The sequence below is a fragment of the Triturus cristatus genome, chromosome 9 (genome assembly GCF_964204655.1).
Source record: "Triturus cristatus chromosome 9, aTriCri1.1, whole genome shotgun sequence".
In the NCBI taxonomy this organism is placed as follows: Eukaryota; Metazoa; Chordata; class Amphibia; order Caudata; family Salamandridae; genus Triturus; species Triturus cristatus.
This window is the reverse complement of record NC_140592.1, coordinates 808,965,305-808,978,695: the sequence shown is the minus strand read 5'-3', so window position 1 is coordinate 808,978,695 and position 13,391 is coordinate 808,965,305. Positions and strand designations below refer to the sequence as shown.

Sequence of the window (13,391 nt, the reverse complement as noted above, 5' to 3'; positions counted from 1 at the left end):
CATGGTCCATTGTTTACACACATGGTGCAACTGATAGAGCAGCACCTACAACATGGCCATTTTCTTTGTGCTTTAGTTAGGGCAAGAGTGGATACAGGTCATTGTGTGGCATACCCCATAAGCAACACAAGTGTGTCTGAGTGTTAGCATAAAGCCCTGCCTTTGGCTGGCTGTCATTCAGAGGGTCTTGAGTTGAGCAGGGAGGTCTTCTTTAATATGCACAGACAGTCTGAATGAGATACTGGGCTTGACTTCACCTTTGAGAGCTACTTTATGGGTACTAGTGGGATACCAGTAGCTCCCGAACTACTCATTGGAGGCCCTGTTCTAACAAAACCTCTTCTTATGTTTAAAGAGACAGCACTTCGCTCCCCAATCCCAGTTTGCGTTCATGCATATCCGGGCATACAAATTGATGTGTGACCAGAGCCCAGGCACCACAGACAGCTCCTTCCTGCAGTCACAGCATTGCTTGAATCCTGTAAGTTTCAGGAAAAATATTTTCCCTGGGAATTGGTCAGAGAAATGCAGATGTCGGAAGACGTACAAGTTGAGATCCAAGCACAGTATCCATCTTGAGGGGTGCGAAAGAAAATGAACTGCTATGAACATGGATGGGTGGCACCTTAAACAGCTCCGCTCCGTCATCGCGAATCTGGTACAGGGTCACCATAGAGCCATGCAGGCGCCCAACACCCATTGGGCTCACCGGGCTTCAGCCCCCGCCCCCCCCCCCCCCTGTCGTGTGTGACAGCCCGGCTGAGACAGCCTCGCGGGCTGGCGTCCGTCTAATTGCAGCCGCACCAGAGTTCCTCACGGGTTTTTAAAAGACCATTTACTCGTTAATGAGGCTTTTGTTGTGTTTTCACCCCTTCTTACCGCCATTCTGCCTATGGCTGGAAGACTTAGCCCCCCCGAAATCTTTTTCAGCCCCCCCCCCCCCCCCCCCCCCGAAATTTGGCTCTAGTTGCCTGCCTGGAGCCATGTGGCACCACCTGGCAGTGCACAAGAGCTATTGTTTAAAAATCTTCAGATGCAGTCTGGCTCCTGGGAGTAGCCTCAAGGTGAGGTATCCGCGTTATAAGTATCCATCAGAAGTTGGTCATTTATTAACTGACACAGTGCATCTTCTGAGTTATCTCAATAGCGATTGCCAAGTGTCAATCAATTGCCTATTTTAATAAATTTAAATTGCAATCACCCAGTGGTGAAAATCTGCTTGTAATGAATCGTTTTTTCTGTACTTCTCATAAGGGGTTGTAAAGAAAAAAAAGAAAGCCACAAAAGTGAGGCTCTCAAATATTAAAGTTATCACTCTCCGAATCATTATCTTCTAAAAAGTCATAAATCTCATTGGCCGTTGCAAAGGTATACGATTCTGAGCACAACAATTCTTCCATCCGGGAGAACCTCTGAGCTCCAGGAAGGAGTTCCGCGAAGGGAGATTTTATTTGTCTACTCGGAAGAATCCAGCGTCAAGGAATGCTGCCGTCAAGACTGAAGGGTCCCTGGCGCAGGATAGTTTCCTCAAAGACGACTTGGATTTCTCCTGCCTACGGGACTTTTTACTTGCTTTTTATCCGAAGATCTTTTGGAGAGAGTCAGCAGTCTTACCAAAGTGTGACGGAGATCGCCTTGGCGCGTTTGCCTGCTTGTCTTGGCCAAAAATTGCTCGGTGTCTCCCGTTCCCTGATGTTTTTCGAGACATTGGACTTAGTCGCTGTCAAAATGCCGAGTAATTTCATGGGTAAAGCAGCACAGAGCGCCCCCCCACATCAATTAGGAGCAGAAAAAAACTGGGAACTGACGCCAGCGCGCTGCATGGTGCCCGACGCATTCCGATGTACGACTGGAGTTGTGACTGCGTCGCATGGCAGGGCACCAACGTTGTGGCAATGGCCCGACAGATGTGGAAAGTTTTTCGGGACTTGTCCGACACTTTGGAGGTTATTCTTACGGTGATAAATCTGCTGTAAGAGGCATCTATCAGAAAATCATGTATCAACGCTTTGCCCGATTCGTTTTTAACCATATTGCCCTGATTTTATAGCATTGCACGTCTCCCCTTCCTGCTAGGTTTTTTATCTTTCACAATTCTGGCCTGTGGTAAGTTAAAGCTTTAAAGTGCAGATAGTAGAGACTGCCTTCTCCTAACAAGCTAGTTCAGATTGATGCATCTTTGCATACTTTTTTGTTGCAAAACTATGTTTTCTTGATTTTTTCAGTGCCAAGGATTTTAGTTCTCAGTACTTATTTTGTTGGGAGATCACTTTGTTACCATGGTCAAAACTACTCAACATAACCTACAGTGTATTTTTTGCTAATGCTACAGCATGGTAAACTGCCGGAGATATTCACTAATATCTGAATGCAAAAACATAACGTCTACATATTGCTTCTACTTCAAAGAAATATTGCATGGGTGGTACACAAAGTATGTAAAGCCAACCTTTAATCAAATACCTATAGCTGGAGCATTGATGCAGAGCTCTCTGGCCAAAATAAGGAATGTTTTTCCCAGCACATACACATTCACCTGAAAAAACAAGATAAAAAGGTTATTCATTTTCAGAATACCATTGATTTTCACACTGTTGTCCATTCCTCACTCTCTTGGGGGGGAAACTGCCATTCAACATGTGAAATCTGAGACCTGGGCCACTGGAATAATGCGATTGTGCAGCCACTGCGTTTTTTTGTATAATTTTAGATTTGCTGTATTTGCCACATAATTCATCATCTACTGCATAATCTGCAGATTTTAACTAAAGAAATGCATTTCTAGCTCAAACGGTTCAGAAGTGACTAAAAACGAAGCCACCTGTGTTTGCACGCAGTGGAAGGCCCTTTACAAAGACTAAATGATCACATTTCTGTTGCTTATTACTATATTTGGGTGTTAAACTGGTACTAATGAGGTACAAACCAATGCCCAGACAGTGTTAACAAGTGTAAAAATGACAAAATAAAGAAGTAATACTATCATCAAATGTGAGCTACCACGCAGCACAATTTGCCTTTTCTTGCAGGATAACTTCCTCAAACCGGCCTATAATTTCACTCTCTCCTGTCGCATAATTCCAGTGGCCCAGTCTGTGAGTAACAGACACACCTGTACTTGTGTCACCATGAGTAAACATGTCAGCCAGTTTGCGACATAGGGGAATGGGAGTAACATGACCATAACAGGATATACAGAAAACACGTGGTCAGTACTGCAATGCAACACAACAAGAATTCAATGGTGAGGCATACGTATCAAGCAGTGAAATGTACAATCTGCAAATTTTAAATGAGTCTATTACATTTCTTGTGTGTGTTGCATTTCTTTTATCTATATCACGTTCTGGCAGCTAAGTGTTCTTCCCATGGTCCAGTAAGGGAGTCCACACAGTGGTCTGTTTTAAGACAGGGTGACAGAGCAGTTCTGTGGCAAACCGGTTATATCAGGGAGAGCCTTGCATAGGCTGACCCATTCAAGTACCTCTTCTATCCCAGATGCGATGTAGCAGCTACGGAGCCATTTAAAAGACAAGGGCTCGGATTATGAGTCAGGCGAAGCAGATTTCCAAGGAAATTCCAGTGGCGGCTGACAGGGAACATATATATCCCTCTCTTGAGAAAAGGACACAGGCGTTGGATCAAACAAGTTTCTGCTTTATTGCAATTTCTGCTGTTACTCGTTTCGGCACTTACAATAAAAAAATAAAATAATAATACACACACACACACACACACACACACATATATATATATATATACACACACACACACACACACACACACTTGCCTCCCCGCGGCCGCCTCTGCCGCCTCGGTCTCTCCTCCATCGTTGCTCACAAGTCCTGGAAGCACACAGGCTTCTCTAAGCCAATCACAACGCTGCAATGGAGCGTTGTGATTGGTCTGAGTACTGTGGTTCGGCACTCAGACGGGGACAGGGAGCCTGTGCATGTTGCTTACCAGGCTGTGAATAACAGCATGGTGGGGGAACATGAAAAGTGTGCATGATTGTTTAGCTGGCCGTCTTGGGCCGGCCAAACAGTCATGCGCAATTAGTGTGCATGAACCACTCCTCCCTGTGCCACAAGCCCTATTCCACCCTAACCCAGCCCCGCAGCAAGGGAAAATAAAATGATAATAACATTATTATCATTTTATTTTTCCATTTTTCACTGCTCAGAGCAGTGGGGTGACGCTCCTCCGTCTTAGCGGAGGAGCCGCCCCTGGGTAATTCTGCCAGGTAAACCTGCATGAGACAATGACTGCAGTGGCAGCCAGGCCTCTTTCCCTGTTTTTTTTCCCTGGCAGTGGGGAGCAAAACATGCTCCCATGTGCCAGAACGTAGCTTCATTTTCCGTCCCGTACTCCCTTCAACCCCCACCCCACCACACACAAAGACCCCTTCATACATTTAATACCTGCTCGGAGCAGATGCTGAAAGTATGCTTTAAACCCCACAAGATTGTGAATTCTGTGTGATTTCACGACTGGTAAATCAGGTGCCAAGGGGTTATTCCCATTCCATTTGGTTTCATTCATAATTGCACAGTACGGGTGTGGTGTTACCGCTCTTTAATTGGTATTCCACTTGCAGAGTTCCAACGGTATCGGGTAACTCGTAATCAGGGCCTAGATCGTTATTAGTCAAACAATTGACATTCCTTCAGAAAGACTGTGCATTGGGAAACTGGTATGCACTTGTACTGGCTTCACACTATTTTTTGTTTTTTAAAATATTTTTATTTGCATTTGCAACACCGAAACAGAACAAGCATGTCATAATGAATCGTCCAACACAATCTACCCCGTCACTACCCTCCTCCCCCCCATTCCCAGCGCCCCTCATATCCTAACAATGCCATAATAGAGAGGAAATCACCATCCATCATGTGCCTGAGCCGCTCCAAATCCCTTCCACATACCATGAGATTGACCAAGTATCCCCTCTCCCCCTTCAAAGCCCCTCATCCATGCCATAATAGCGTCTCCAGTTCCCCCACACTCTGGAAAATTTCTTCAGGCAGCCTCTCGCTGTGTATGTCACTCTTTCAGCCGCCATATAGATGTCCATCCCCCTCCTCCAATCAGCAAGCTTGGGGGGTACGGGGCTCCCCATTCCCGTGCCACGTCCCTCTTGGCTACCATTAATGCTAGTGTCAAGAAGATGAGGTGGGGTCGGGTAAAATCTGTATCGTTCGCTATCCCCAGTAGAACTAATTTGGGGTCCATGGGTAATGGCTCTTCAAGTATGTCCCCAAGTTCTGTCATTATCCTGGCCCAGTACCTTTGGAGAACCTCACATTCCCAAATGGTGTGGTAGAAGTTGCCCTCGGTGTGGCCACACCGTAAGCAACTAGGGTCGATGGCCCACCCCATCCGGTGTAGGCGGAGTCTATCATAGTAGACTCTGTGGAGTATCTTGAGTTGGAGAAGTCTGAGTCGAGTTTTATCGCCACCTCCCTAGGGTGCATCAGGGCAGTTTCCCAATAGAGTGTGTCCATCTCCCCCACGTTCGCCTCTCAAACCATCTTCAATTTCACCAGTCCGTCCGGAATGTTATTAATTAGGGTTTTGTATGTCAAGGAAACTAGCTTGGCCGCTATCGTCCCTTCTGCCTGCCATGCGTGCCGTATTTGCGTGTATTTTAGGAACTGAGTGGAGTGCAGGCCGAACTCCGCCTCCAGGTCCTGGAAGGACTACAGGGCTCCCCGGTGCTGGAGGTCTCCCAGCACCGAAATGCCTATATCGTCCCACCGTCGGAAGCCTTTCAGCTTATGCAGCTCCTTTAGCCACGCACACTTCCAGAGTGGGGTTTGTCGCGATGGTTTGTGCCACCACCCGATGCGTCTCATCGCCCTATCCCAGCTTTCCACTGTCACCCTTGTTGCCGACAGAAGTGATGTCCTCCCCTTCCCTCCATAGATATAGTGCAGGCAGGATCAGCTGTCTAGCTTCGCCCTATCCAACCTATACGTAGGGTGATCCGCCAGTGCATGTAACCAATCGTTGATGGGCGCTAGATGTTCCGCCCAGTAGTATGCCTCCACGTTGGTTTCTCTGGAGGGTCTCCAGCGCTATCCTAGGCTGTTTCCCCAGCCAAAGCAGCTCTCTAAGGCCCTCATTCATTTCCTGGAAGACCTGACGCGGGAGGGAAAAGTATTCATTTTGTAGCGCATAGAGGAGCCGCGGTAGCGTGATCATTTTATACATCGCCGCTCGCCCTAGCAAAGTGAGTGGGAGTGCTGGCTTCACACTATTGATCAGCAATACATGTTTGTCTCTGCTCTCACACATGCAAAATGGGCCATCTTACACCTACAATGGTACACCGAATTACAACTACACATGAACAGAGCACCTCACTGGCTACTAAGCACACTGATCAAGAAAGACTATGCATACCATTATCAGAGGGCGTGGGTTCTTCTCAGTGGGTGCTGCTGGTAGCTGTACTGCCCTGAACACTGCCCCCATGCATCCAGAACAACACGCTGAAGCAGCATGATTGGCTTCCTCATAACCTGATCTCTCGCATTCACAACATCCTACCTACAGACCCCTTACAACAGCGTGGTCAATACCTTAACATCCTTTGCTCGATACCCATAGACTTGCATCATACTCACAATATGGGCTCTAAAGACAGATGTGCACTCGCCTACACGGGTGCATTAACTCCCATCTCGGCAGTTACACACTATAACATAAAGGCCCTGAATTTAACTAAATCTGATTACAACATCTGACCATATTCCTAATCGAACCCCTCTTGACAGCTATCCCGAACCACAACTCTTCGACCCAGGACCCGAACACCATCAAAAATGTCACCCCTTACTTCTAATTGTATGTTACTACAAACATTTGTCGAACTGCACACAGAACCTATTCACTTAGATCTATCCTCATACATATCTCCCTTATTTCCATTTTAGGAATGATCCCTGTGCTTTGATCGATCAACAAATTCTGTATGCAATCTGACCAGATCTGATTTAAAATTTTCAAAAGGCTTGCTCCCTCTGTCAGAGTTTAACTACCTCTCCTCTTTTTACCATCACTTGCTCTTTAGTAGAGTTTTTCAGGTTAGCCTCCCTTCTAGCCCTCCAAGAAATACCAACAGTTGCCTTTCCCTATTCCTCACTAACTACTGCCCTGGCTCTCAACTTTCTTATTTCTCTAACACCCTAGAGCAGCTGGCGTTCAACAAGCTCATGAATTGCCTAACTCCTAATCACTTGCTCGACCAATTACCACCAGAAGTTTGCCACCCTTCACTCCACCAAAACAACATTCACACATTAATGAAATGTCTAACCTTTGCTCAAACAAGCACCCCCTTCTTTAGGTTGACCTTCATTGAGCATGATAAAGTGTTCTACACACAGACCCATCACACTCTGCTCCTACCCTCCCTTATGTAGGGAATGCAGACAGAGCCATAAGAAGCTTTGCATCCTTTAGGCATGCCTTCTGGCTAGCTTGTATTTCTCAAGGATCATCCTAGTCTCTACTATTTTATCTTTATACCACTATTTCTGGTAACATTAACTTATCCTTTGGCTTCACTTCACAACTCACCGTCAAATAAGCACCTCTGATTGCCTCACTGCACAGAGACATTGAATAGCTCTTCCATTCTTTATGCCCAATGCAATCTTTCCTGAAGATCAATAGATTTCTGCATGGGAGGTCAATGAAGAGAATGTAAATCTGCCAAGATGTGATCAGATCTCTTAATTTTTTGAGGGACACTGGCAGCCATTTTTTGAACACACTTCAGGTGTGTAATGGTGTAAGAGGGATTATCCCTATGTGGACTGCCTTACCAAGACTTAGAAATGCGCGTTGCTATGATTTAATACGACAATCAAAGGAATGGCTGAGCAGACCATAGTGCATTTAAGTGGAATAAAAAATCGTATGGACACAATTTTGGGATGCAAAGACAGAGTCCATGTAGCCCACCAGTTATCTCCAGTATGCGCCAGGAGGCTGTGTTGCAGAGAGGTGTTCAGAGGCCACGCCCCTTTTTACAAAACTGAAACGTAGCTCCGTGGCGCTTACTGGAGGTACCTGGTGGGCTAGTTGGCCCCCAGGGACCCTCAGAATTGACAAGGAATTAATTCCCCAACTAAAACCGTGCCACAGGGTGTGTTTGCACACATGTGAACTCAGGCCCCGCCCCCTCCCTTCACCACTGTGCAAACGCGGCCCGTGGCGCGTTTTAAGTTGGGGGATTAACTCCCCTTGAATACTGAGGGTCCCTGGAGTCCAACTAGCCCACCAGCTACCTCCACTAAGCGCCACAGAGCTGCGTTGCAGAGAGGTGTAAAAAGGGGCATGGCCTCATAACACCTCTCTGCAATACAGCCCCCTGGCGCATACTGGCGGTTCCTGGTGGGCTAGTTGGCCCCCAGGGACCCCCAGAATTTAAGGGGAATTCGTTCCCCATCTGCAAACGCGCCAGGGGGCGTGTTTGCAGAGTGCAGCAAGGAGGGGGCGTGGCCTCCGGCGCAATGCCGGTATTTCTTTTTTTAAGAAGAGGGGCTGCATAACCCCCTTCTTTTCTCATTTTTTGGGCCCGGAGGACCCCATCCCCCAGGGCCTGCCCCCTATTTTTTTTTCTTTTACATTTCCGCGTGGCCCTCCGGGGCATGGCTCTTTTTTTTTATATTATATTTTAGGAGGGGGGCTGCCTTGCCCCCCCCCCCCTTATGGCCCGAGGGCCCGCCTTTGTTTTCTTAAAAATTTTTTTTTATAATTTGAGGAGGGGGCCGCGTGGCCTCCTTCCCCCCGGGCCACTAATAGCCCCGGGGACCCCATCTCCCGGGGCTGGCCCTCTCCGTTGGGGACGGTGGGGTTCCCTAATCTCCACACGGTCCCGCCGGCTCCCCGCCTCCTGCATGAGCCGTCATTGCTTTTCCACACGGGGAGCAGCTAACATGTTCAAGCCCCCCCTCAGTTTTTTTTTTATTGACAAAAAAAATAAGCCCCGGGGGGTGGCGGTCTCCAGGGCTCAGGGGGCCGTGAGCTCCCAGCATACATTAGCAAAAAGCCCCAGGGAGTGGCGGTCCCGGGGTCCCCTTTGGGCCCCCATAACAATTAAAAGATTGCCCCCGGGATTTGGCCCGCCCGGGGGCTAAATAGCAACGAAGCGCGGGAGCCCACGCTTCGTTTAAAAAAAAAAATATTTGCCCGAAATTCGCGCTGGGTGCGCAAATTTTGCCGATTTAAAAACAAAAAAAATGCTTTTTTGGGACCCCCTGAACAGGCCTAGGGGATCAGGGTGTTTTTACCCTGCCCCCTTTTCGAGTTTGTTTCTTAGGTTTCTTGTGCATCGGTTCTACCGAGGTACAAGATGGCTGCCAACACTTCCTGATTTTGAGTGTTGACAGGTCCTAACTATATCTATCTACTGGCGACCGCCACGATTGACGAATCTTCGCGAAATGTTCAAAACTTTTGGCAGCTCCGGTCCGCTCCTATCCTGAAAGTTTCACGGTGATTCGTCAAGCAGGGGACGAGAAAAAAGGGGGTCCCAAAATGCGTTCCTCATGCAATTTCCCATAGGACCTATATATATATATATCACAAACAACCCTACTCCACGAAGAAGAGACCACGCACACGAGGAGTGCTGGGTATCAAAGGCACTTTTATTCCATGGGATCTCCTCCGACCCGGCAACACAGAAACGCATATCGGCTGTCACAGCAGCCTACCTCAGTCTCAAATTATATATATATATCTATATATATATATCCTACTGGCGGTCGCCAGTAGGTAGTTATAGTTAGGACCACGTTTCCATAGGAAATCCGCAACATTCTATTTTGAATAACTTTGGCGCCGGTCGACGAATCCTCGCAAATTTTTCAAAATAGGTGGGGCGCTACGCTCCGCTCCTACCCTGAAAGTCTCGGGGGGATTCGTCAAGCGGGGGCTGAGATAAAAGGGGGGTCCCAAAACGCGTTTTTCCCATGCATTTTTCCATAGGACCTTTAGACAGGGCTACAGCCCGAACGGCTGAACAGAATTACTAGAAATTTGGCAGAGAGGTAGTCCTCAGGTCAAGGAAGTGCCTTTTGTAGGTTTGGTGTAAATCTGTTCAGTAGATTCTGAGAAAATAGCCTTTAAATCAATATATATATCTGAGCCAGCTTACGGTGCGCTTACGGTACGCTTACCGTAAGCGTACGGTGGCGTGCGCGAGCGCGATTCTGATTGGCTCTTAGATCTAAGTAAACATTCGAATCGGCCGAAACCAGGAAGCGGCGGCCGCCATTTTCTCTCTCGCACTGAGAGTGATTTTTAAAATATAAAGCCCAAAAACATGTAAAGGGGCTGTTTAGACAGCTACCACACACATAGCCATGTTGAGGGAGTCCCCAAAGATCCCCCAAGGCCAAAAACGGAATTTTTATTTTTTCGGTAATTTCGCCGATTACGCTTACCGTACGCGTACGGTAAAAATTAAAAAAAAAAAAAAAATTATCCACACTCTCTCCACCCCGTGTGCAATTGGTGCCCGAAGGGCACCAATTGCGCATGGCTTATTACAAATGAGATAAACTAAAATATTTAAAAAAAAATAATAAAAAAAAAAATTATCCACACTCTCTCCACCCCGTGTGCAAATGGTGCCCGAAGGGCACCATTTGTGCATGGTTTATAAAATATACGAAAAATTACAATATTACCTTTCAAAACAAAGTGCATCATATGTCCTCCATGTGCGCACGGTGCGCGAAGCGCATCGTGCGTACATGGCCCATCTAGCGTAACGTGGGCACGCGGTGCGCGTAGCACACCGCGTGCCCACCGTGCGTGCACGGCACTAACTGCGTAAAGTGGGCGTGCTCACTGTGCGCGAAGCGCTCCATGCGCGCACGGAACGAACTGCGTTAAGTGGGCGCGCACGCCACGAATGGCGTAAAGTAACTTAGCATTTAAAAAACCGTTCAAATTCACTGAAAAAACCATAGGTTTCACACACGTTATAGTTAGGAATTAGCATTTAAAAAACCTTGCAAATTCACTGAAAAAACCATAGGTTTCACACGTTATAGTTAGCGGAAATTTTACTGATAAAAAACCAATGAAATTCCCCCGTTATAGTTAGTGCAGGCAACTATAACTCACGCGACCGCAATCTTCTGCTGATGACATATGTGTCTTTATGAAAAAAAAATATTTGTAATATATGTATAGCTAAAAATGTATGGAAGAAGACATGGGCAAATAAGTGTCAAAATACAGTATTAGCATCAGCAGAGGATTGCGGTCGCGTGAGTTATAGTTGCCTGCACTAACTATAACGGGGGAATTTCATTGGTTTTTTATCAGTAAAATTTCCGCTAACTATAACATGTGTGAAACCTATGGTTTTTTCAGTGAATATATATATATATATAGGTCCTAGTTCCCATAGGAAAAGCGTTTTTTGTTTTGCCAAGAACTTCTTTGGCGCCGTCTTATGAATCTTAACGTAATTTTCGAAACAAGTTTGCCATTCACTTAAGCTATTTGCAAAGTTTTGAGGTGATTCATCAAGCGGGGGTAGAGAATTACACCAAATTTGGCAGAAAGCTAGATCGTGGTCCAGAAAGATTGCATTTTGTAATTTGGAATAAATCCGTTCAGTAGTATTTAAGTAATTGAAAGATTTATGTACAGCTAAGAACGCAGAGGGTCTGCGGATCTGACAGATATCATGGCGAAATCGGACTGGCTGCCACCACTTCAACCAGGAAGTTGTGACAGCCATCTTGGGACTCGGCCCGAGTCCCTAGAAAAATACACAAGGGTGCAGAGTAGGAATACCCTGACCCCCTAGCCCTGGTCCACATTGGGGCAATTTAAAAAAAAAAAAAACATTTGCAGCAAAGTTGCAGAAGATCCGCGGCAAAAAAAAAAAAACAACCGCAAGGTGGGCTCACATGCCCCGTCTCCAGGCCGACTTCAGCCCGGAGATCCCACTCCCCCGGGGCCTGGCTGCTATTGAAAAGGGGGCACATGGCCCCCCTCCCAAGCTGATATTGGCCCCGGGGAGCCCATTCCCCGGGCCCGTCCATAAGTGAAAAAGGGGGAGGGAACACACACCTCCTTCCCCGGGACCCTTTGGGCCCTGGGGACCCAATTCTCCGGGTCCCGGCCTCAATAACAAAGGTGAGGGGGGCCCCACTCCCATAGTCAATAATGGACCCGAGGACCCCATCCCCTAGGGCCTGATCTTGCTATGTCTCAAGATGCCCACCCCGAGACATAGAGGTTTCCCTGCCCGCACTGGAGCATTTTTAGCTGGTCCCTCCGGGCAGGAGCAATGCCGGCTCCCGCTGGATGCGGGGAGCCGTCTGGGGCAACGGGGGCCTTTGGGCTTCTCAGTGGCCCCCAACAAGGAAATCGTGGGTGCCCTAGTGAGCACCAGGGCACCCTCCCTTTGTTGGCCAGACCCGGGGGGATGGGGTCGAAATATGAACAGGGAGGGGGGCTGAGTGCCCCCTCCACCTTATTAACTTTGGCTGGGCCCAGAGGGTGGGGTCCCCAGGGCTGAAATTGCCCCAGGGAGGGGGGCTAGGTGCCCCTCCCATAAATCGGATGGGCCCTGGGGGATGGGGTCCACGGGGCCAAAAAAGGCCATAAAAAGAGGGACACATACCCCCCTCCCCTAAAAAGAAAAAGCACTGGGCCCGGGAGTCCCTGGGGCCAAAATCGACCCAGGGAGGAGGACACAGTCCCCGGCCCGATATTGACCCTGGATGGAGGCTTCCCGCCCCTTTCCCCCTTTAGAATATGACCAGGCCCAGGAGATGGGGTCCTCGGGGGCCAAAATCGGCACGGGAGAGGGGCTGCGTGCCCCCTCCCCATAAATATAGCAGTGGCCCCCAGGGGATGGGGTTTCCGGGGCCAAAATCAGCCCAGGGAGGGGGCCTGTGGGTTGGCAGTCTTAAGGGGGTTGGCCACAGGGCAGGCTTTGTGGTCAACACCCTGCTGCGCGCTGCAGTAGACCGTGCACGTTTGGCTGCATGTGGGCGGGGGTTGGCCACAGGCCAGGCCTTACGGCCAAAGTCTGTGCGCGGTGACAGTTTGATTAACATATGGTAGATAAATATTCCTCATGTTAAGCAACCCTAGGAATTCACTGGAAAAAAAAAAGAAACAAAGGTTACATGGAAAATACAATTTTAAAAACATAAAAAAATCAATACAAAACCAAAGGTTACTGGGATGTTCTAGTTTGGTTCAGAGTACACATGTACGTGTACACACACATTCTCTCGTCTCTCCAGTTATTGGAGCGGTGAAAACCAGGAGGAGGGTGCGTTCCAAAATGCAAAATCCCCAGGCATTTTACATAGACTTCCTTAGGAAGCACTATTGCAAAA

At 47.8% G+C, this 13,391-nt stretch overlaps 1 protein-coding gene across 2 annotated transcripts in view; it reads right to left on the bottom strand.

Moving 5' to 3' along the window:
• The window catches only part of BRF1 (BRF1 general transcription factor IIIB subunit), a 1,136,639-nt gene that overhangs the window by 558,760 nt on the left and 564,488 nt on the right, over nt 1-13,391 (bottom strand). For both annotated transcript variants that reach the window (XM_085626219.1, XM_085626218.1), the window contains exon 5: nt 2,464-2,536. In XM_085626219.1, coding sequence (XP_085482345.1) covers nt 2,464-2,536 — 73 coding nt within the window. The remainder of the gene's footprint in view (nt 1-2,463; nt 2,537-13,391) is intronic.